This window comes from Bombus flavifrons, chromosome 10, assembly GCF_040668555.2.
Source record: "Bombus flavifrons isolate JBK064 chromosome 10, iyBomFlav1_principal, whole genome shotgun sequence".
In the NCBI taxonomy this organism is placed as follows: Eukaryota; Metazoa; Arthropoda; class Insecta; order Hymenoptera; family Apidae; genus Bombus; species Bombus flavifrons.
In genome coordinates this window covers 9,395,988-9,419,563 of record NC_138451.1, presented here as the reverse complement: position 1 = coordinate 9,419,563, position 23,576 = coordinate 9,395,988, and the positions used below count along the sequence as shown (strand labels likewise).

The window sequence follows — 23,576 nt, the reverse complement described above, 5'->3', positions numbered from 1 at the left end:
TGCAGGACGTTTAATGACGCATCGCTCGCGGAATACTTCAATTTCGTCCGAAAATTGCCCTCCAACGCCGATACCACCCTTTTCTACTCTTTCCCTCTGTTTCTCTCTCTCTCTCTCCCTATTTTACGTCCCTTTTCTTCCCTTATCGCGTGCCGCGCGAACTGCGATGATTATTCGCGATACAAATCGACCCACTTGCGATCTTTCGTTGGAAACCTATTTGCACGTGTTCTCTTTTTATCTTACGTTATTTCACTTTTATCTTGAACCCTTACGCGTGCCGTTTCGTCTCCAATTGCGCGGCTTTCTTCGTATATTTTTCATTCATCGTAATCTCTCATTTATCGTAATCTATCATTTATCGCCTTACGGCACAGGGCAGCTTGCGACTCACGTCGTATTTTCATTTATCGCTACCTTACCTGTACTAATATCTTAGTTTTTTGTATTATCTTATCTAAGTAAATGCACTTGAGTTACTTTTACAATTTTCTCTGTATCGCTGTTACACGACTTTCCTCGTCAATAACAAAAACATCATGAAATCCGTTGATAACTTGCGTGTCGCAAGTCACAAAATCTTCATCGTCGTTCTGTGTCCTCTTTAATTGCAAGATAAATTGGCAAAGCTGGTTTCTATGGTAAATATGAGAAATTGTTGATTAGTAGGAAAAGGATGGAAGAGTATCACAGTAAAGTTGAGGATATCCGATGTCGAAAATCTGCAAAGATTATTTTGCATAGAAGAAAGAATAATCTTTAGGGATTATTTTCTACAGATAATAAATATTTAATTAAAAGAACGAAACTTTTAGTATGGACACTTCCTCGAATTCGACTACGTATTTCTAAAGGAACCAGGATTTCCAAAATCTACATATAAATTTTCCACATTGGACTGTGTATTTCTTTCTCAAAGAGCATTTTTTACATAGAACAAATTAATCTTCGACGATTTTTTTACATAGTACAAGTACACGTGTATCGAATTAAAATCACTACATCTAATCGAAATAAAAGAACCAAAGAATAAAATAAATAGAAAAAACAAAAGAACCAAAGAATAAAATAAATAGAAAAAATAAAAGAACCAAAGAATAAAATAAATAGAAAAAATAAAAGAACCAAAGAATAAAATAAATAGAAAAAATAAAAGAAGCAAATTTTTCGTATAAAAGATTTTGCAGATTCGATTACACATATTTTTCTTTTTTCTTTAACAACCCTATTTCTTTATATTCTTTTAAAAAAGGAAAGGAACACGATTAGATTGAAAACGATAGGAGAAGCGTGCAGCGAGGTTAATCCTGAGAAAATTCATGATTTTTATTCCTTTCTCTTCTCTTCCTTAGTCTTGTTCGAGGGATCCTTTTATTCGTGAAACGACAAAGTAGAAAGTAAATTGCTTGTCCCCTGTGAGTCGTGTGACGAAGGAAATTGGAGCGACGCTTGACGAGCGATTTAGATCCGCGAAAATACTGCCAGCGAATAATTATCTGTCACGAACAGTAGTTAAAGCTTGCTTAGAGCTAAACTGGTACTCGGACGCGCTATTTTCCATTTACCTTCCTTTTTCTTTTACTTTTACCTGATTGATAATGTTTGACACGGTCGACCTAGAAACCAAAATCGATGGCTCTTAAAAGAAAAACAGTCTGCAAATCAATTAGATTCTTCGGTTCAACTTTTCTTTCTCTCTTCCGCTCTTTCCCTTTTGTGTAAACGTAAAGTGTGTTTGTTTCGTTTCACTCTCGTAATCTTTTCGTCATCGTCGTATTACATCGATCGATATATGCGTCAAGTAATTTTTAGTTTTTCAAAAATTAGAAGAACTCTCGATATACGTTCTTACATTTTCTTCTGTTTTATAAATCTTTGTTTTCCTTTGATCCTCTTTAGTTGTTAATAATCTCGGTGGTGGTGTATCCAGTCGATACATTTTCACTTTAGAAATTGGAGAGTCGTATGGATAAAACAAGAGGAAAAAAAGACAGAGCCTCGTGTTTGCAAATTTGAGAAAAAGCCACGATAAGAACGACGTACTCGATTATTTAACTTTTATCGGAAAGCTCGATTGTATTGGCGAATGTTTAATCGATGTCGTGCAAAGAAAAACCATCATGTCGATTATTGATATCTTATCGACGTGCTTGTCGACGAATGTATCGAACTTATCAGCTTGTCGATAGTAAAAGCGCAAACAGAGAGAAACTTCGAATTTGCCACTGTATAGATACTTAAAACTTTTTCACGTTCTTCGTTATTTACAGACACGATAGCGAGATTTTCTTTCCAATCTATCGACGTATCAATTTCATATTCGAAACTGCGCAAACTTCTCGTTACGAATATTAGTCGACTATCAATCTAACTATCAATGTAACTTCATCGTCATTGATATCACTCGATTCTGTTTAATTTCGTCGTTGGTTTCTGTTTGTCCTGTAGCTTAATTATATTTCACGTTATATGAAATTATTTCAGCGGAGAAGAACGACGACAGCCAATGGCGAATTTTTGTGTAGCTCAAGTACCAAAAATATTCGTTCTATAAATTCCATGAAACTACAAAAGCGCATACCGTGAAAAGCACAAAAGAAAATCATAAAAAAGGGTAGTTTAATTATAAACTAAACGGAGAGAATATTTACAAATTGATGAGATTTAACAAATTCCAAACCATTTTGTAAATAAGTATTGATATATATATATATACATAAGAAATTATTATCATTTTATTTCATGGAACCTATAGAACGACGTGCTATAAATATTTTTACTACCTGAGCTACACGCGGACTGACCATTTGCTGGCATCCTCCTTGAACAAATGATCAAAGAATTCGTCGTTTGACCATTGCCCTTGCGATTTTATGAACGTTAGAAAGCTTGGAGAAGGGCGTGAACGTCCCCTGGAAATTGGCTCGTTATTTTCGAGTTTTCGCAACGAATCCCGGAGGCTTGGAAAAACTTTCATCCATCTTGGCAGGCTCGTCCCACGGGCGACAACTTTTCTCGTCGTACTTCCCCGTTCTACCGCTTTCCCCATCGTCGTACAACCCTGTCCGCACCAGAAGGAACTGGCGGAAATTTTTGTTATACTTTATGTTCCTCTGAATTCCAGTGTTTGGAATTCTCGTCGATTCTGTTGCTCGGTCTCGCGTGAAATTAGAATAAACGCGATCAATTGTCATCACGAGAACAAAAGAGAATAAAGAATTGTAGCGCAGTGGCGACAGATTCTTCGTGAAATCACAGTGGAACTGCATCAAAATTTGAGCAGAGTCGCATCTCGCACGCGAAATAACAGCCAGTCCTTACGACAGAAGAATTTTATTTTGAATGAGAAGGATTAGTTGTTTGAACGATCGATAAAGGAACAAGCTTTTTCTCAGCTAGCAAACATTTGGATGGCTCGATGTTTTAAATTAAACTTCTGAATTCGTGCTACTTAGCATGAACGCGTGTTCTGTACGAGATACAGAGCCCAGCGTTAAGAGATTAGCGCGTTGAGTGCCACACAAATATACAGGGTGTCCAGGGCTTAAACGACTAAACTGCGGAGGCTTAATGTAGAAGCAGGAGAAAGAAGGGAAAAATGTTACGTACAGTTAGTGAATAAACGCTTTGTTACAGAGTTGCGTAACAAATAGATAGCGTATGGAATAAATAACGATAATTACCATTCACTCAGAAAAATCCTTAGCCACTTTGTAACGCAATTAATTCCATTTCTCACCGAGGTCAAAAGCTTGTATCCCAACTTGTAAGTACAACGTTTAGAAACGAGGAATTAAAATTCCACTTTCTGGGCAATCATTTTTATTATATTTCCTAATTATCGACCACGCGGAATTGTTATCGCGTGATAAAAAACGAACCATGTAACTACGCCGACACAATAACGCAGTCAGCTTGCACGCGCTGTAATGGAAAACTCGTTGCCTATTTCCTGTGTACGATATTTTTCGTTATAACTCGGTAAAAAAGCGTTAATTGGCAAGCTTTGTGTAACGCTCCTTTTTCTTTTCTCCTGTTTATTAACATTAGGATCTTGCAATTTACCAGTTAATTTCACTTAATTTTTACAAAATATTATATCGTATTTGCGTACTTTTCTCCAACAGTCTGACTATCTAAAATCGTTCACATTGTTCAAACTTCACCGGTCCATGCAATTTATCTTATTTTAATCATTCTACAACGTTCGTCAACGTGTGTCATCGCCACCGTGTGGCAGTGAACGCGTTAAATAGGAAAATGAAGCCGAGGAGAAAAAGAGAGAGAACATCGTGGAAATTTGCAGGAATGAAATTTCAAATCTCCGCCGCTTTGCAGAATCGTTGGGCGAATCGGCAGAACAATACGTGGAGGGCAGACATAATTAGAATGCGACGGGCGGTCGCCATTGAATCAATAGTCGGCCAGAATTTATCTGATTTCATTGTCGATTTAAATCAGGACCATCGGGAAGTGAAACAATCCGCGACCAGTCTCGGCTACAAATAATATAATAGAGGGGAAGCGAAGAAAAGAAAAACAAAAAGGAAAAAATGCCGGGACCAGGCCTCCTCTCTTAATGCATATTTATGCGCCATAAAATGGCGAGATCACATTTTGCATAGTATCGTGCGCCAACAACGGATCCTCCAACTCTTTTCGCTCCAACTCTGCCCGATCTTCCCAAAGACCCGCGATATCGCGTTAATCGATCTTCTCGTTTTTCCCATGGGACATCTTTCGAGTTTCAGTTGGATTAGCGTTCACGGGGTAAAGCGTGCGAGAGGCGAGCGTAATGCGCGTTGGGAATTGAAAGTTTATATTTGCGAAAAGAAAAGTATAGAAATTGACCTGATCGAGTTTTCAAACGACCATTTATACGAAGTGTCTATTATTGCGAAGAATACATTGAAAATGTTTCCTGACTGTTTCACCGTTGTTCTTTTCCAAGTTTTGCAACTTGAACGTATACGTACAGATCATTCGCTATGAATCGAGTTTATCGATACGCAACCAACGTCTATTATTGTTGCGAGGATCGCGTTGAAAATGTTTTTCCATTGTCTGTTCTGGCTGCCTGATTCGCGAATCAATTTTATCGAGAGGAAGTATCAATTATTATAGTTGCAAAGATTATGTTACGATCTTTATACTTAAGGCGATATTCTAGCGTAAACCTTGGAAAAGGATCGATTCGTTTGTTGCATTTTCTTAAAGAACGTGAAATATTATTTACGTGAATGTGTAAGAAACTATGTCTGAACATGTGAAACTAGCGAAGTTACGATTGTTTGAAAGATTCTTAGACGAATAATTGTTACTGTTATGCGCAACACTTTAAGCACGTTTTTCTCGGATCTATTGGCTTGGCAATTAAGTGATTGCGGATTTTATCATTAGGCGGTAATGACAAAACCCGCAATCACTTAGTTGCCAAGCCAATATGTTTTATTCTTTCAACGTGGTGTCCATGACGTTCTAAAATCCAGTCGGCCAATCGATTAAACATTTTCTGCGTATGTAACACTAAAGCCTGAATTATCTTAGAATTAGCCTCTCTCTTTTCTATTCTTTTAAGCCGCCTAAAATTAAAGGAACACGTAGAAAGTCGTTGATTAAGCTTCATAGTACCGCCATTCTTTTAATTAGCTACCGACTTTTCTCAAACCAAACTCATTCTAATTAACATTCCATCTTCATAATAGATCAGTTTCGATCAGTAACGTTAAGTAATTGTTCATTCTCCGCGCATTAAAAAAAAAGAAGAAGAAAACTGCAAACTTGCAAGAATATTCAAGAACTTTTCTGGGTTCTTTAAAAGCCAACAACCTAAAGAGAAATACTGCGTGGATTTAAACGACCTGGAGAGTAAAATAAGACTGCAGACAAAGATTAACACTTTGACTGGCACGCCGAAATCACATGTTTCGCTCAGGACGCCACGGGAGTATTTTTATCATTCAAAGCATATAATGGCAAAATAATAATAAATTGACGATGTAAGTCATGATGATCGGGCAGTAAGGGTTCCATCGTGATAGAACTCAAGAAATTTGGTTATTAATTGTCATTAAGGGATAGGCCCATTATGCTATAGATAGAGGCGAAAGAATGTTCTGTTTAAACACTTTGACTGGCACGACGAAATCACATGTTTCGCTCAGGACGTCACGGGTGTATTTTTATTATTCGAAGCATATAATGGCAAAATAATAATGAATCGACGATGTAAGACAACATTCTTCCCCAATGGACCGTTTATCGTATTGGTGGTCACGGGTGACCACCGTGGCGCCTTGCTAACAGTCGATAGCGACGTATTATAACGAAGCTTCGTTTATTTCGACAAACCATTCGCATACGTTGTTTCGTCGTAAGCAAAACGTGCAGAATATATGGTTGAAACGCGTAGAAGATATTAGTAAACGGTATTTGCTCGTTCTATATATAATAGCAAGGTATGTGCACACTTCTAACTTCAATTATATGATTATAAAGCAGCATTTACGATTATTTTCTAAGCTGTGTTTACAATAATATTCGTAGATTACCCCTCAAAGATATGGATGCAAACACAGTGCACCGTTAGATGCAAGATTTGTTCTCATTTTTTTTTTTTATCGATGTTCTAATAAAAATGTTTAATCGTTCAATGGGGCACTTTTTATTTCAAAGTATCTTCTATTTATCGGTTATATTCAAAATGCCCTAAATGTCGATTTTCATACAATTTTTATAATTGTAAGAAGTTGAAGCGCTCCGGTCGCATATGACCCACGTGGCAGTCAAAGTGTTAAGGATCACCTTGGGCTCATTTGTGTTAGGTGGAACAGTCAGGATCATGGACACCATGAGACGAGGTATTTCTTCGCCAACTGTGTACGACTGCGTGTAGTGCCATCGATTTTGATCTTCTCCCGGGAAAAATGACAAACATTGTTAAAACATATGTATAATAATATCTTGACAGCGCGAAAAGTGTTACTGCAGCTTCTTCGTGAAAAAAACGCCCTAACACTCCAAAAATTCTGCGTTAGAAAACTCGCTTAAGAAGAATGAAAAAAGAAGCCAAGGGAAGAGTCAGAGATTAAAGGGATCTTTTGATGAAAAGAAAGGAAGGGAAAAGAAAGAAAATTCTGGGATCCTGCAGAAATAATGAAATTCAATGGAAGTTATTGGAGGATAGTTTGGTGTTCCGGCTGGAAGTTTGGCTGCTCGCGTGCGAAGGTAATTCGTCGTCGGGATAAAGGAAGAATTTATCGCGTCGTTCGAATTCATCGGCGTTCGCCTATGGATCGTTATTGAAAGCGGAGGGAAAAGTATAATCCTGTTAAATCCGCCGCTCCTGATTCGGGGATCCGTAGATTAAATTGAACCCTGCCAATCGAATTCTAGCGCGGCTCGTCTAATTTAATCGAGAACTTAGCCAGGATTGCCAGTTTTAAAATATAAAAAGCCCGCGAAACGATAGAACGTTTCTGTCTGCGCGCGCGTTATTGCCAAGCGTGTAGAATAAATATTTAAAGAATCGCGCGATAAGTGTACGTATTCGTTTAGATGGCCTCGGTAACTGCAACGATTCGAAAACCTCTACAAGATTAGAAGTTTGTTCGTTCCATTGCGCCTAAACCTGCGTAAGAACCTCTGCAAATCGAAGTGAATATAAGCTTGCTCCGATTCCAATTGTTTTCTTCGCGTTTTCTTTCCTTTCTTTATTAAAACTTTCGACTCTTATCGGGAAACTGCGCGTCCGGTATGAAACATCTGATTTTAAAAGCTTCCCAGAAGGAGAAACTGTTTTCTCTCTCTAATGAAACTAGCGTCGAGATACGACGTAAAAATTAACGTTAAAATAAAATTACCAGATATTCGTGTGTTAATAGTAGACTGTGCAAAAGTTTAAGCGTCTTGAAATCGTGGCAGGGATCGTAAACGAGAGTCAAATGCGGCGAATTAGGAAAATGGTACCTAACGCGGAACGTCCAGGAAATTTACAAAGAAATGTAAAAAAAATGTACTGAATTTGAAAGAAAACAGCTGGTAAACAAATAAATATCTTGTATCTTTTAAACTTACATCATATTAATTCTCTTTGTCTTGTATAAGCTGAACACGCGAATGGCGCACCTGAAGCACATCCTCCGTAATATCAATGGAAACAACGAGGTACATTGAACACATTGTTCATTATTGTCTCTTTTGTAACTGCCACCGGAAAATGAATATAATTTTATGTCGTCATCGTCATCGTCATCGTGAGTAGCAGCATCGTTAAAATGTTCTACGTTACATACACTCAACACGTTGCATGTCGTATTTCAATAGAGAGATAATAATTATACTAAGGAGACAAACGTAACAGTGAATTTCTTTTAAACACCGAAAGCAAACATATTTAATAATAAACCATGCAAAACTAATACAAATATTTATTAACTTGCCTTCGTTAAAAAATGTCGTTATTTAATTAGCCTTCTGCAACGATTTCATACGCTTTGACATACAACGATCGACTGTATTCGACGAAAGCTTCCCAAGTGAAGCTCAAATATGAATATGTTTGTCTCTTCTAACGAAATATTCTACGCTATTGATCGATTTCGTTATTTACTTGCCGAGATTTCGCAGTGTTCAATATTGGACACAGTTACGACCCGCTACGAGTAAATAACTGTAATAAAATGTATCGGGTGTTTTGAATAAAAGGCACTATAAAAGAAATACGTAACATATTGGTACATTTCTTTGATCCTTTAGCTGGAAAATAGAATTAAGAAAAACAAATGTTACGTATAAGGACCATTTTTGTCTGCAAGACCTTAAGTCCGAGAATCGAGGACCGCGTCAGCACTAAAGATATTTTTGAAATTGTTTTCTCGCGATTAATGTTTATTGCAACGTTAGCAGCGACAGGAATGCCTGGATAATTAATTCCTCCGCGTTCGATGCAGCCGCGTGACTCGTGGGACGCCGATTGGGCGACTGTTGTTCGCCGTTTAAGAACTCGCCTTATATGGTCGCGTTGCTCGCGCCCAAAGAATCTTAAATCAACCGGCTGCGTTCGACGAAACCGCGCCGACACGAATTTTTTCGTAATACCACTTATATGTACTTCCTTTTGAGGGAAACTCGATCGATTTTTCCCACAATTGCTTGAGAAGTCGGAGCAACAATTCGTTGAAAGTTAGAGGAAAAATTCCTTTCACGTTCTATAATATTTTCGTAACACTTGTCTGTCTCGCTAAGTCTCCTAATTGAAGACATTTCGTTTTACGTTCAGTATTTCTCAGCTTTGGTCAATTATTAGTCTTTGCTTTGAAATGCGAGTCTTTCTTTTGCTATTTTCATGATAGTTCAAATATATATTCATTTTCCGATATGACTAAAATATTAAATTTGCAAATATTCCAAATTACACTCAAGATATTGAACGAAGTGTAAAGAATCAAGATGGAAATACAATTCGTAAGATAAAAAGAGATTTTCTATGCGTGATCTAACACTGCTTAATTTTCTGTGTTTTTAATTCGAGACATAAGTGTCTGATTGTTTTGGAAAATACTCGTCAACGGAATTCTTTTTTTTTGTAATCTCTCTGACAGTTAAAATGTGTATTCGTTTCTCGATATGAATAAAATATTCGATATGCAAATGTTCGCTATTTTTAACTTACATTATAAATATTAAACGAAATATAATTATATATACTAATTTATTCTAGATATTCACTACCTATCATCGTGCCGATAGAATTGCATTACCATAACTTCTATTGAAATTTTCGAATTTTTTAGAAATTCCTTTAGGGTGATACACGGACGAAAGAGCATAGTTGTATGATATTTTGCGATAGTATGCCCGAGAGTCTATCTACATGTACCTATTATCCAGCGCGAAAGTACGTTGCCCCAACCTGACCTAAGCTTGCTCAAACGAGTCGTCGTAAAAGGCCATTAACGTCCGTCGTTTAATATTCGTCGCGGTGAATTGGTGCCATTTCGACACTAAACGAGTCTACTATAGCACGCCATCTCGCTATTCGGGAGACAAGGTCACGCGAATCCTCCAGACTGATTGACAAATTCGGGCGTTGCCCGTCTTTTTCGTTAAAAATTTACTCTCGCTGGGAATTTTAATTAAAATGCTTTTAGAACTTCACGACGATAATATGTATTTTAATTTTCCATTAAATAAATACTACTTTCTGATTAATAATTACGAAAGACGAACATTTTCTATTTTTCTCATTCACTTTCTACGGTGTAGTGTTTTACGTGTTCATAATTATCATTTATAATCTACTTATTTCACAACGATATTTATTTTAATTCTAAAGAAACATGAATTTTTGATTGATAATCGCAAGAATTCTCCAACTCTGTAATCCTATAACATGCATAAAACGTTTCACGTTTTAATCTATCGTTTTCTACAATTAGCGTAGCGTCGAAGGAAAATTTTCCAAATTTTACTAAAAAAAAAAAAAAAAAAAAAATAGGAAAAATTTGAAAATTTTGCCAAAAAAAATGAGAAAAATTGATTTTAGTATACATATGTATATATCTATATATAATTATTAATTATTATCATGTATATTTATAAATCTAGATATATATATATTTAATAAATATAACAATTTATATTTAAATATATATATTTAAGGCGTAAGTTGAAAAAACTAATTAATATATAATTAAATATTTCGATATAATAATTAATATAAAATATTATTATTTTACAGAATGCAAACGATTCTCATCGAGATTGTTCCTGATTAAAGAGACAATCGATTAAAATAGGGGACTGGAGTCGAAAGTTCGAGATGACTCGTTTGGAAATTAGAATGTAAATCGTTCGAGGAACGTGAGTAACCGGCATCTCTCTGTGCACGCCGGCGACATAGAATTTTGAATGACATTAGACATCAATGGGAAGTGTTACTACACCGCGTTTCTAATGTATTCCATTGTAAATTTCCAGACAATGACCCATTGTCCTTCGACACCATGACCATCTTAGGAAATATACCGTGCTCGAGTATTATGAATAAACATTAATACAAGGTTAGAATAAATCATGGTTATCAGAATGACAGGAATTGTATTAGCTGATAAAAAGAGAAACTTTGAAAACAGAAGCAGAACAGGAGAGATTTTGACATTTTTATAGAGAAGATAATCAGAATATTAATAGAAGATATATTTGTCAATTTTAATACTTATATCGTTTACAATTAAACTCACGATGAGGTAAGTATAACTAAATCCAACAGATTTTCTACTCAATGTATTTTATTATTTAAACGATAATCCTGTGGAATTAATAACACGATACTTAGCTGAGAAAATACCTATTTCCAAACTGGTTTTTAAAAACGTTACTATTATTTAAGAGAAGTATATAAGAATTGATAGTTACATTTGAAGAAAAAATACAAGCTCCAAGCATACATTGATAACGAATAAATACAATTAATTACGTACATGTTAGAAATTAATTACAGACAATTAAGAAATTAATAGAATGAGAATACTAAAATTCAGTGTGACAGATATTCGAAGAGTTTTGTAGTACTAATTGTAAATATCTATAGTACTAATTGTAAATATCTATAGTACTAATAAATATCTATAGTACTAATAAAAATATAAAAGCAAGAATTAAACACGCTAATAATTTTTTAAATATATATCTTGTTAATATTAATACACTATAATTTTAGAACTCTGTAGAGTTCCGTATGAGAAATAAAAAATCTGAAGATACTGTTTCGTAGGAGAAATAAGAAATCGTAGATTGACAGTGAATGATAACATGCACTGTACGTACGTACGTATTTCTGTAGTTTGTGAATGATTTAAAGGTATTTAAAACGATAATCTCTATGAGTAACAGTGTCTTTGATTTACATGCTGATTCATACAAGTTAAATGCTTGACAACAATGGATTATCCTCTGGTAGAGGCAAACCGTTAGATAATGAAGCTAGAAAACGAGGGTACATAATTCAATCACGTCTCTTTATGAATTAGGAGCACGCGTATAAACGTTAGTCAACTGAAAATTATCTTACGCTTAAAATTCCTAATAAACAGTCATCCGTTGTATGGTACGTTGATATTAATCTTTGTTAACAATAAATAATGAAGTGACCCATGAGTAAACAACACCATGGTTATCTAAAAATATTTTTCTTTTTTTTTTTCTTCGAAAGTAAAATTTAAAAAAAATCTATGTAATTGAATAAAAGTATCAGAATAAAATCAAGAAATTGGATAATATACATTACAGTTTAGAGTTAGGTTAGAGGTAGAGTTATTGTTGGGAAATAATTGAAAAATACAGGGGAGAAGTAAACTTGAAACAGATCGATCAGATTTAATTACGAAGAGTGGAAATAATTAACGAAACGATCAGGCTAACACGGCGTTAATTATTATTCCTGTTGGAAGGTTTGCGATTAATCTAAAGGTTGTTCAAGCTTGATTAACTCTCTAGTTAGAAGCTAATAACGTGTCCAATTTATCCAATGGCGATGTATTAAACGATCCAATTAAACGATGCCCCATTAAAGAATCGACTGTAAACAATGCTTCTGCGAATTTAATGGAAACAAAACTCGGTAAACACATTTTTGACAAATGACAACAGACTCGTTTGACAAACTGTTATCCACCTTACGTGTCGATCCTCGCCAGAAGAAATAGTTCGAACAATTTCGATTTTGATATAAGTCTAGCAGTTTCAATGGTATTAATTTCAAGGAATTTTAAATGAACGCATTGTTTCAGCCTAAAAGTACAGAAACGTCACATTACTATCTCTAATAGAGTATTTTATCCAATCATTACAATTTTTCAATTTTGTATCGATCTCTGGCAATTTGAAACTAGCGAGCAAATGGAACGGAAAAAGCAAAAACCGAACGAGGACAAAAATATTCTATACAATTTGCCTTTAATAATTCCGCGCGTTTCTACGCGATGTAGAATGAAAGTCGCAGATGAAAATGAAATTTTGTTTGAAAGTACGGTCGTTAAATTTCATTCCCAAAATCCTGGCCAATATACATAATTGAATATCATAAGGCAGGGGATTAAATTTGAAAAAAAGTAGAAAAAACGAAAGCTCGGTTTTTATGTGGTATTTCGCAACGACGGAATATTAAATGTATACTGAGTTTAAACAAAAGATTTGAACGCGATACGATGCAACACGCGTTCAACAATAATCCAAGGCAACAAAGAAAAAACGAATAAAAAATTAACAATTTTAATCAAGAATTCGTGTCCGGTTATATACTCGGGGAGGGGGAGGAGAAGGGGAATACAAAATAGAATGAAACGATGCAAACGAAAAACGAATAAATTGCCAAATGACTACACGGTTCGATATTCACGCGTCATAGAGAAGAATTATCGAGCAGAATAACTTCGATACTCAATTTCCATGCAACAAAGTAAGGTAAATAAAGGGAGGGAATATGAAAATTGTTCAAACACCGGTTACTATGTTCCGTTCAATGTTTAAATATAATAACAAGGAATAACTAAATTAGAGAAACAAGAAAAAGAGAAAATCGTAGAGAAAATCAATGAAAAAGAATTATTCGTTTAAACACATACCACCAACAGTCAGACCAAGTTTCGTTTAATTCTAAAAAAAAATGAAATTAATCGCCTCCATAAGTCTGTTTATTGCGAGTAAAACTGACTCAATAAGCGATTTAATTTATTGACTAATTGTGTCGAAGCGAAATTCTAATTGTAACTACTAATTATTATTGTGATAAATGATACAGTAAGACGACCTTTGAACTCCGTTTATGATACTAAAATATGTATTTCATACTTCGGATAGAACTTTCCATTTATTTCATTCGAAAAAGGAATATTACAAGAATTCTACGAAAATTACAAAATTTCAAAAGACGAAGAAACGATTAAAAGCTTCACATATATTGTAACGTTGTAATCAAATATGAATAAATAACAAATAATATTAATCTATATAAATGCGAAAGAAAAGAAACTGAAACAGCCATTACCGTGAATTAATCACGAGCACACCTACGAAACGAAAATAATTATATACTGGAAACTATGAGAGTAATTACTATAATTCTATCGAAGTATCGGCAAACAATTTTTAAGCAATGCAACACCATTTCCAAGAAGATGAACTTTTGTATATCGAGTAACCTTCGTAATCGAAATTACCAGAAAGAAATTAAAAAGATGACAAATGAAAAAAATTATCATCGAAATGACGACAAGATGACACAATACAATCCAATAAACAGACAGATTGCAAATGCAGGAAAACTTGTAGATGAATCGTGGCACTGCTTATGTCGTTGAATTTAATACGCCAACGAAAACAAGATTGCAGCTCGATCTCGAGATCACAGCAACCAGAAGAGATTTCTTTTTCTTCTTGGGCGCGGTTACGCAACGAGAATGCGTGGCGATACGATACGAATATTTATAAGCTGTTCGTTCTCTGTTACACCAAATGGCCGACATAGCACGAACAACTCGCGTTTTCCACGCGCGAAGACAGCGTCATTATCACCGGTGATATTTCACGCGGCGAGTCTAACACCCACAGGCCTTTTAAAGCGTTCTCGTTGCCGCCGGTTAAATTAAGAATTGGCCGGCAATTGGAAAACGCGACTCGATGTTGGTCGACGTCCTCTAAACCGATTTATGACGACCATCGGGGCCCATTTCTCTCCGTTTCAATCGCTTTTCCTTTACCTCTTACATCCTGTAATTAACTTCTCCAATTATTCTTGGGGAGCTTCAATATTATAAGAAAGAAAAAAAAAAAAGAAATCCTTTCGTTTCTCCTTTCGAAACCTCTCTTGCACTTTTTATCATTAGTATACTTATTACTGGAGATCTTTGCAACGAAAGAGAATTTCTCTAAGTATATTACTAAGAAGCTTCGATTTTATAACGTGAAACGAATTTTTTAGTCTCTATCCTCCTTTTTTTATTATTATTATTAACACGTGAATCTTCCAAAAATTAAGATGATTAAGCATCTCTAAGGCGGACAAATTTCAGAAACTCCTAAAGTCGAAAGCTTGCAGAAATTCTACTTGCAAAGGTAAAAAGTTGCAAAAATAACGTCTCCGAAGTGGAAGAGTTACAGAATGGCAGAACCTGCCTGAAATATTTTATATTTTAATAAAAACGCTATATGAATACCTAATACAAAATGTAAAGTAAACAATGTTCAGAGAAATGGTTAATACCAGCCACGTTTTTCCATAAACTGAAAACGTCGGAAACTGGAATATACAAGAGAAGCAAAGGAAGAACGCCTGAAAGAAAACATTGGAAACCACCGTAAAACGCGGTACCAGGGGCGAATGTATGGTTCATCAGACGAATCCTCGTTTAAGCTACGCTCGCTAGTGAATATCAGCGAGGGAACGTAGACAAGGGTAGGTTGCATCGTTGTACAAACGTCGCCATGTGGCTTTCGCAGCCCCCTAACGAGCAAAAGTCCCCCCTAACGAGCCAAAGCCTCCCCGCCCCTTGAGAGCAGCCTGGGGCCTAACCCAGGGCTGTTTCATGACCGACGTGACTCACGAATTTTACGAATCGAATCGGAACCAAGGAACCGGGTCATTGTACAATCCAGACCCGGTTTTGTCCTCCAACGAGACATTACTACGTTATGCTATATACCACAGAAATTCTAGGGAGACTCAAAAGCAAAAAAACACCATATACACGATGATAATGATGATAATGATGATGATGATGATGATGATGATGATAATAACAATAATAGCAACAATAATAATAATAATAATAATAACAACAATACCACACTGTGGTGCACACAGTAATTTTCACAGGAAAATTACTCATTCCGACGACACAAGCAGAACTAAATTTGCACGTGTAAAATTCAAAAATTAATCTACGTACCACGTACCCTTGTGGCAAATTGTCCACAGCAAGCTTACACATTAATGGGGAAAAAAGGAGACATCACGTGTTTGCAGAAATATTTCCCATTCCATTCAATCCATGGTATTATGTATAGACACTGTAGCATTGTTTTTTTTTTTTATAGTTAATTAATTAGAATATGGTATGATGGTAGATGGAACGATGGATATAGACACTGTAGTATTGTTTTTTCTTTTATAGTTAGTTAATTAGAATATGGTATGATGGTAGGAACGTATTATATCTATGGAGTATTGTAATACGTATAATTAATTAGAAATAGTATGGATATAGTAATAATGGTGTTATACTGTGTCCGTAAAAGATCATGTCTGTAATTAATTGATAATAATGAGGATACACTGTATCCATGGAGTGGTAAGGATGAATTATGTTTGAAGAACATTATAGTGATGTTTGAAGAATATATATTACAGAATGTAGCAGTTAATTACAAATATTATGAACACGTTATGATATTTATGTAATATTCATTGGAATAACTAGAGATTTTATCGATACAGTAATAGTGATAGTGCCTTCTATGGGATATTATAATATCTATTAGGTTGTCCGAAAAATGTCTTTCTTTCGCAAACGTGTCTTTTACAACAATGAACCTTCATAGAAACGTGAAACCAAGTCTGTAAAATGTCGCGGTGTTTATCTCAAGAGAACGAAATGGATCGTACGTAATTCGACAAAATAATATAAAACAAAAAACGTCGTGCGTCTATTATTTCCTAATAAAACGAAAGAAACTTTTCAGACAACCTAATACAATTGACCGAAAATATATTTGATAGCAATTTTTATGCAACTTGTTCGATGATTTGATTCGACGTAAGATCGAAATGAAGCGGAACGAAAATACCATGAAGCATGAAAACAATTCGTATCTGATAATTAGACTAAAAAAACTGACTGAAATAACCAAAGGTGGCTCTAGGGTCCGTTTTCTGCATCGGTCGATCTCGAATGCCGACGCGGTAGGACAATGCCTGGCAGGACAATGGAAAATGACCGAGGCGGGGGCTTTTAGGGCTTCTTGCCGTCACATCTCACCCGTACAATGTACATCGATTGCATTATACGCTCGATCATCGATCAACGACCCTGATATATTCGTTGTTTAGTCACGTTTTACAAGGTTAATTTACGGAGAAGGACCTAGTGTGGTGGCATCTTAGAGGCTGGAAGATTTGATGGTTGGACGTCGTTCGAATGAACAAAAATGGCAGTAACTGTTTATTCGTATTCAAAATAATACAATTATGGTTGTACTAACTTCAATTTTCTACGTCAAACAATCCAATCTCGCACTGTTCAATTTCCATAATACTTGATAATCTCGTTACAACAACATTTTAGCGATCACAACACACGTTTATTCCAAACACCAATATTCCCCTTCAAAGTTTCAAAGAGAAATCTCCTAACGACATAATCCTTCGATTATTCTAAAGAACATCAACCTTCTAAGGATCAGATAAGATTACAATCGACTAACATGTGACTATTACTAAAGTTGCAAGTGCACAGAGCAAGAAAGAGAGAGAGAGAGATGGACACAGCAGCGTAAAGTTTACCATGAAATAACGATAGCTCAGGGAAATCTGATTCGTTGATCGTCGATGTAACAGCGTGAACCATCGATGGGATTTCGTCGAGGACCAAGTTCGACTGGATCTTGTGCTGAACAATGAGCGTACAAGTGCTACAGGTTACGGCCTTGCGAAACGGCCAACGAACGGAACTGTAGGGGCATCGTTCTTCCGTGTCCATTTCCAACATCCCTTCCGGCCCGATTTCTGTTTCTTTCGCGTAAAAACTACTTCACGTTCGAATAAAAGCATTCGAAGCTTTACGATATGGGGGAATTTTTGCGGTACCTATGTTTTTGTTTTGTTATCTTTAGGCCCTTTGGGGAAAGGATTAAATAACAGACGATGTTCACTGAAATATCATTTTCTTTTTTGGTATAAATTTTTAAATAATATTATTTAAATATAATCTTCTACTAAATAATATACCTTATTGCAAATATAATCTGTTGCTAAATACAATTATTCTTTCTTATTGTCAATAACGATATTTATATTATTTGCGATATTAGTAAAGGATCAAATAATGTAAAACGCTTGACATGTTATCAATCGGAAGATGAAACGATTTCGTATTAAATATTTTATGGAGTAATGTATCTACTTTACCTAACAATGACAATTTGTATAACTTTCAATCGTAAAAAGAAATTATCTACTCAAAAGCACAAAACCTATAGAATATTGAGGAATAGATAAGTTCACGACCTTCCAGTTCACTGACCTGACTACTTCGATATACTCTGCGGGCCATTTTCATGAAAAAGTTATCTTCAACGATAAAAACCACCTACGTATGCTTAACGTACACCGAAGTTCTACAACAATTCTTAACGAACTAACATAAAATAAACGTAAACATTATACTTGCAACGAAATCCATGTCTAAATTTTTCCTAACAAATGCTGAAAGCGGTTCACAGGAACAGCTTGAACCAACCTAACTGCGTATCATATAACGTATCTAATTTCAGTGTTTTTAAAGCAATATCGAATAAATTACACACGACGATAAGAAAAAATAAAAAGAATGCTTATTCTCCTTTCGAAGAATTATAAACGAAGCAAATTTAAACTAAGCTATGTATCATGTAACCATGTACCATGTCTAAATTTAGTATTAAATATCGAAATGAATTATTCATGAATTATTTATTATAAATATCGAATGAAGTACACGCATTGACATAAGAATAATAAAAGTAACGTTTACGCGTAAATTTTCACTTCGAAAAATTACGGATGAAGCAAACAAATCGAACATATCGGAGGATTTATCGGCACCAATGAGATTTTCAGTCAGTAACGCATTGCTTCCGTACAATGCAGTAATACCTTTAAGTAATAATACACGTAACATTGCGTAAATAAAGGGCTTTATTAATTTCAGCGAATTATAGGAGCGCATGTGTGCGTGAATCTGATTCGAACGAGTCACAAGAGCAAAAGGATCGAAACTTTCGTTTGGACGATGACTGGGGAACCAACCAGGGGCTTTTCATTGTTTACACGCAATAATTAACTAAAATGAATTCAATTAATACCCGCGTTCCCGTCCCATCGTAAATCAACACATGTGTACCGTTATTAATTTTTCCATCGACGATACGTTCATGTCGTCCTCAGCCCCGTTTGCAATTAAGGACCATGAACAAATATGACGAGTTCATTTTTATTGATTTCTTATTTTTACGTCATTTAATAATCAAAAAGTGGCACGTTTGTTTTATATGAAATATCGTATTTACGAATACAGAACGATAAACGAACAAGATTACCAGTTTTGTAAGATCAAGTTTAGTCGAGAGAAAACGCTTGGAGAGAATTTGAAAGATGAGAAGAAGTTCGAATTTTTAAATCGAAGATCGCAAGAGGAAGGCATGATAAGCATATTTTTGTTCATTTTCTAATTATGATGTTATCTTATCATCGAACAACATGATTTTAATAGAACACAATCGAAAACCAATACCTGTTGTGTCTAACGATGTCCGTCTTAATTAAGTCTTTATTGTGTGTCTATTAAGACATTCTTATTAATTTAGAGATTAATGAGAAAGATATAGAGAGATGTCTTATTAAAAGTAGGCAGTGAGTGTAAGTTTTAAAGACCAAGTATATATTTATATGTAACAGTATAATTATTGACAAACAATATTTTATAGCGAGTAATATATATTTCCAAAACATGAAAGAGTATGACAAAAATATACTTAAATTCAAAACGGAATAAAAACTACTCTACTGTAATACTATGTGCGTGGCCGACGATATACTGAATTTAAAAAAAGTAGAAGACCTAAGTTACCATGTTCTTCTCCTGTAATCCTTAATCATTTTTTTTTTTATAAAAGGCAGAGCTATGACGTCACGTTTTAGCTATTAATTACCCAATCATTAAGAACATATTTGTTCGATGATAAATCTCAATGAAACATAAGCGTAATGTTTTAGATATTTTTCAACCGTCGATAGGTTCATCGAAGGACGATGCTTCGTTCACCACGGCACCAATGTTGCTATAGTCGCCCGAACGATAGTCGAGAGTCTTTGCGAAAAGCAAGCAAAAAAAAAAAAAAAAAACAATGTATACAGGCCTGATGGTGTTGGCAAAGTTTCGAATTACTCGTCAACATCGGACAGAATATTTCTGGTCTCACGTTTTTGCGCCTCGTGGTCCGATACCTCGTCCACCGTGCGAGACGAGAGGATAAACAACGGTCCCGACCGATTATGGTGCGAGAGAAAAAAAACATCGTACAGTTGCTCACGGAAGTATTTGAACACTTACACCATAGGAAATTTTTATATATCGTATATTATGTGGAATATACATATATAATGAGTGATTATCGGTTTTAGTGCAAATTTATATTTTTGTGAATATAATTAAAAAAAGTAGAACCTCGATGGAAAATTGGTTTAGCTACCAAGTATTATAGAAAGCACTTTGAACGTTATATATATATATCTTTCCACATTACATATGTGAATTTTGTGCAATCTCACGCTATCAAATTTTATAATTTTTATTTTTATTATAAATTCAAAATTCATTTATTATACATTTTTATAATAAATTCTATTTTATTTATAATAAATATATAGCCTAATAATGAGACACGGTTGTCATGATTATATTGATAAAATTTGAATGCAATCTGGAAATACATACAGTAAGGGATAAAAGTATTCGTACAGTTGGGATGTAGAAATAAAAGGATCAATATTTCCTATATTATTAAATACATGTTGTCACGCATTATTTGAAAACATTAATAATAACGTCAATATTTCTGTACATTTATTACACAATTATATTATTTATATAAACGTCTGTTATAACATACAATTACAGTGTATATTTATTATTTGTATAAATATTTGAATGTATTTAATAATATAGAAAATATTATTCCTTTTTACTTCTACATTTCAACTGTATGAAAATTTTTTGTCTTTCGCTATATACAGAAACTCTGCAAACATATCAATTTAATCAAAATTAATGCACAACAAAAATAGTCATCTTAAACGCATAATGAGTGTTAAAAACAATCCCACTTAGTACCGAGATTTATTAATATAATGGATAATTGATTGTTTAAACACTTTCGACATCTCTGCAAAATATATACTTGTATTAATTTTCTTATAATTTCTACCTATATTCAAATTCGTTTAATGTTTGATGTTTTATTTTAAAATTTGTTTAAAAGCTAAATGTAATCATGATAATCGCCTCTCATTATAGTGCTGATAAATTTCAAAATGTTTCATATAACGCACATACCTAAAGTATTTATAAAAAAATTCCTACAAGTGTTCGTATACTTTTATAGCCACTATAATGATCGGCCATATACGAGTGTGTAGAAGAATTCCTATCCTGTCCTGTCGTAACGTAGGCTATCGAAGAGAACGAGACACCTCGCCACCCGTGATACGGTAAAAGTTTCGAAATAATAGATTCGCGGCACGCACCGCGTAGGGGCGTGTAATATCCCGTGATTTACCCTATTATGTAATTACGCCAGGTAAAAATGTCTTATAAGGCACCGCGCCTTCCGAGAAACAATTTAGAATGAGCTATTAACGTTAACACTCGTACCACCCGTCTTGGGTCCTTTCGAATCTCAAAATCAATTTTTTATCGATTTATTTCCTGTTTTAATTCGTTAGAAAGCTAAAGATGGTATTCGACGAAATTATTATATGGATGTGTTGTATTCATATAATAATAAACTATGTATATATATATAGTAATATAGTAATTAAAATAATATTTTAAAAAGAGACATGTATTTTTTTTTTTTTTCTTATATTCTAATAACCAATTAACTAATACAAAACACGAATTTTCTATGAAAGAAGTAAAAACGAATGAAAAATGACCGAAATCGATAATATTATATAGCAACATTGTATTTCAAAATGTTACTAACTAAACGATAAACGTATCTATTTTCGATAAAGCTATTCCCAATTTTAGTACGCTAGGTATGTCTCTTGTTCATAAAGATCAGAAAATACGTGTCTCCACTGTTAATACCTAAAAAAACAAAAATTATTTTCTAAAATCTAAAAAGCATCTAGTTCTGCAAGAGTTAACATATTGGAAACAGATACTAAGCAAGTCACTAGTATGCAATGGACCTATAAATAAGCAATTTGCTTCGACTAGAAATAAAAAACTATCACTTGCAGATGCCTACGAAAATTCGAATATTATCCTCGAATTTTTATACTTAAATCTTGCTCCTTCTACGAAACAAACCAATTTTCTAATAATTTAATAGAATGTTCTATATGAAATTGAAACGAGAAAGTGGTAATCAGACTGCGGAAGTTTATGCAAATTCATAGTTTTATCAACATGATGTAAAAAATGAGATCTAAATAAAGATTTGTTTCACCTACTAAATATTATAAAATGTGCACCACTCTGGATATTTTATATATTTTTCATATTAAATGCATCCTGCAAATTTTTCTATTTTCAAATATTCCCTAATTGCATAAACATGCGTAGCCTGTTATAACAATTTGTCCATATTTTGCATAAATTTGAGATACTCTTTAACATTATAAGAGTACAATTGGATCGACAATAACAAGTTTAAATCGTCCTAGTATCGGAGCTAAACCGAGTTTTGTCCACACGAGCACGCCACGACGAAACGAGTAAACAAATTCGTGCAATTGGTAATGGAGCGTAAACAACCGCTGCCTGAGTCGCGTCGTGCGGCGTCTGTTTAGGATTTGAACGTACACAAACTGGAGGATACATGTCATGTAAGAACGCGACACATCGATTATATGACGCATTCAAGCACATATTCAGGATAGAAATTCCATAAGTGGAAGTATTTCTAAGAAACAGACTCGTTTTATGAAAACACAAGACAAACACAAAAGTGAAGGACAGAGGCGCAGCATGTTTCTTTTTAAAACTAGTTGTAACGTATGTTCAACGAATTTGTTAGATTTATTTTATTTTATTTCATTATATTAGCGGTATAATCTAAATGCAATGTTATGAAATAATTTGCTGGCTTAGATACTGTCTACAGTACCACTTATAACGTGCTAAGTACTCAGATAAAATATCCTTTTAAAATAAATGTTGTTGAGTGATGACAAGATACGAAGGAAAAGGGGATCGAACGATCGTCGAAGGAGTGACAGAAGGGAGAAACAAGGCTACGAAAGCAAGTACTCACCTCGGTAGCGGCGTTGCATCCCGCGAGAATGACGGCCGTACTGATCAGGATCCAGTATATCCTCGGTTGCATCTTTTCCTTTGTAATTGCCGCTGGGCCCGTTCAAGAGCCCCCTGACCGATCACCGCGTCGGTTCTACGAAACCAAACGAAAAAAATTACGCGTACGTCCCAGCCAGGAAGAAACCACCAAAAATCCACCGGAGCAACAACGCGACACACACCACACTGATCGATGAACCGCGAGACACTGAGGGCGCGTCGATCGGTCACTTCCAC

The 23,576-nt window shown here is 34.8% G+C and overlaps 1 protein-coding gene across 1 annotated transcript in view; it reads right to left on the bottom strand.

Annotated features, from left to right (window-relative positions):
• Window positions 1-23,556, bottom strand: part of Sdc (Syndecan) — a 238,726-nt gene extending 215,170 nt beyond the window's left edge. The window contains exon 1 of the mRNA XM_069121633.1: window positions 23,299-23,556. Within this exon, the coding sequence (XP_068977734.1) occupies window positions 23,299-23,370 (72 nt within the window). The 5' untranslated portion in view covers window positions 23,371-23,556. The remainder of the gene's footprint in view (window positions 1-23,298) is intronic.
• Between the last annotated feature and the right edge of the window lie 20 nt (window positions 23,557-23,576).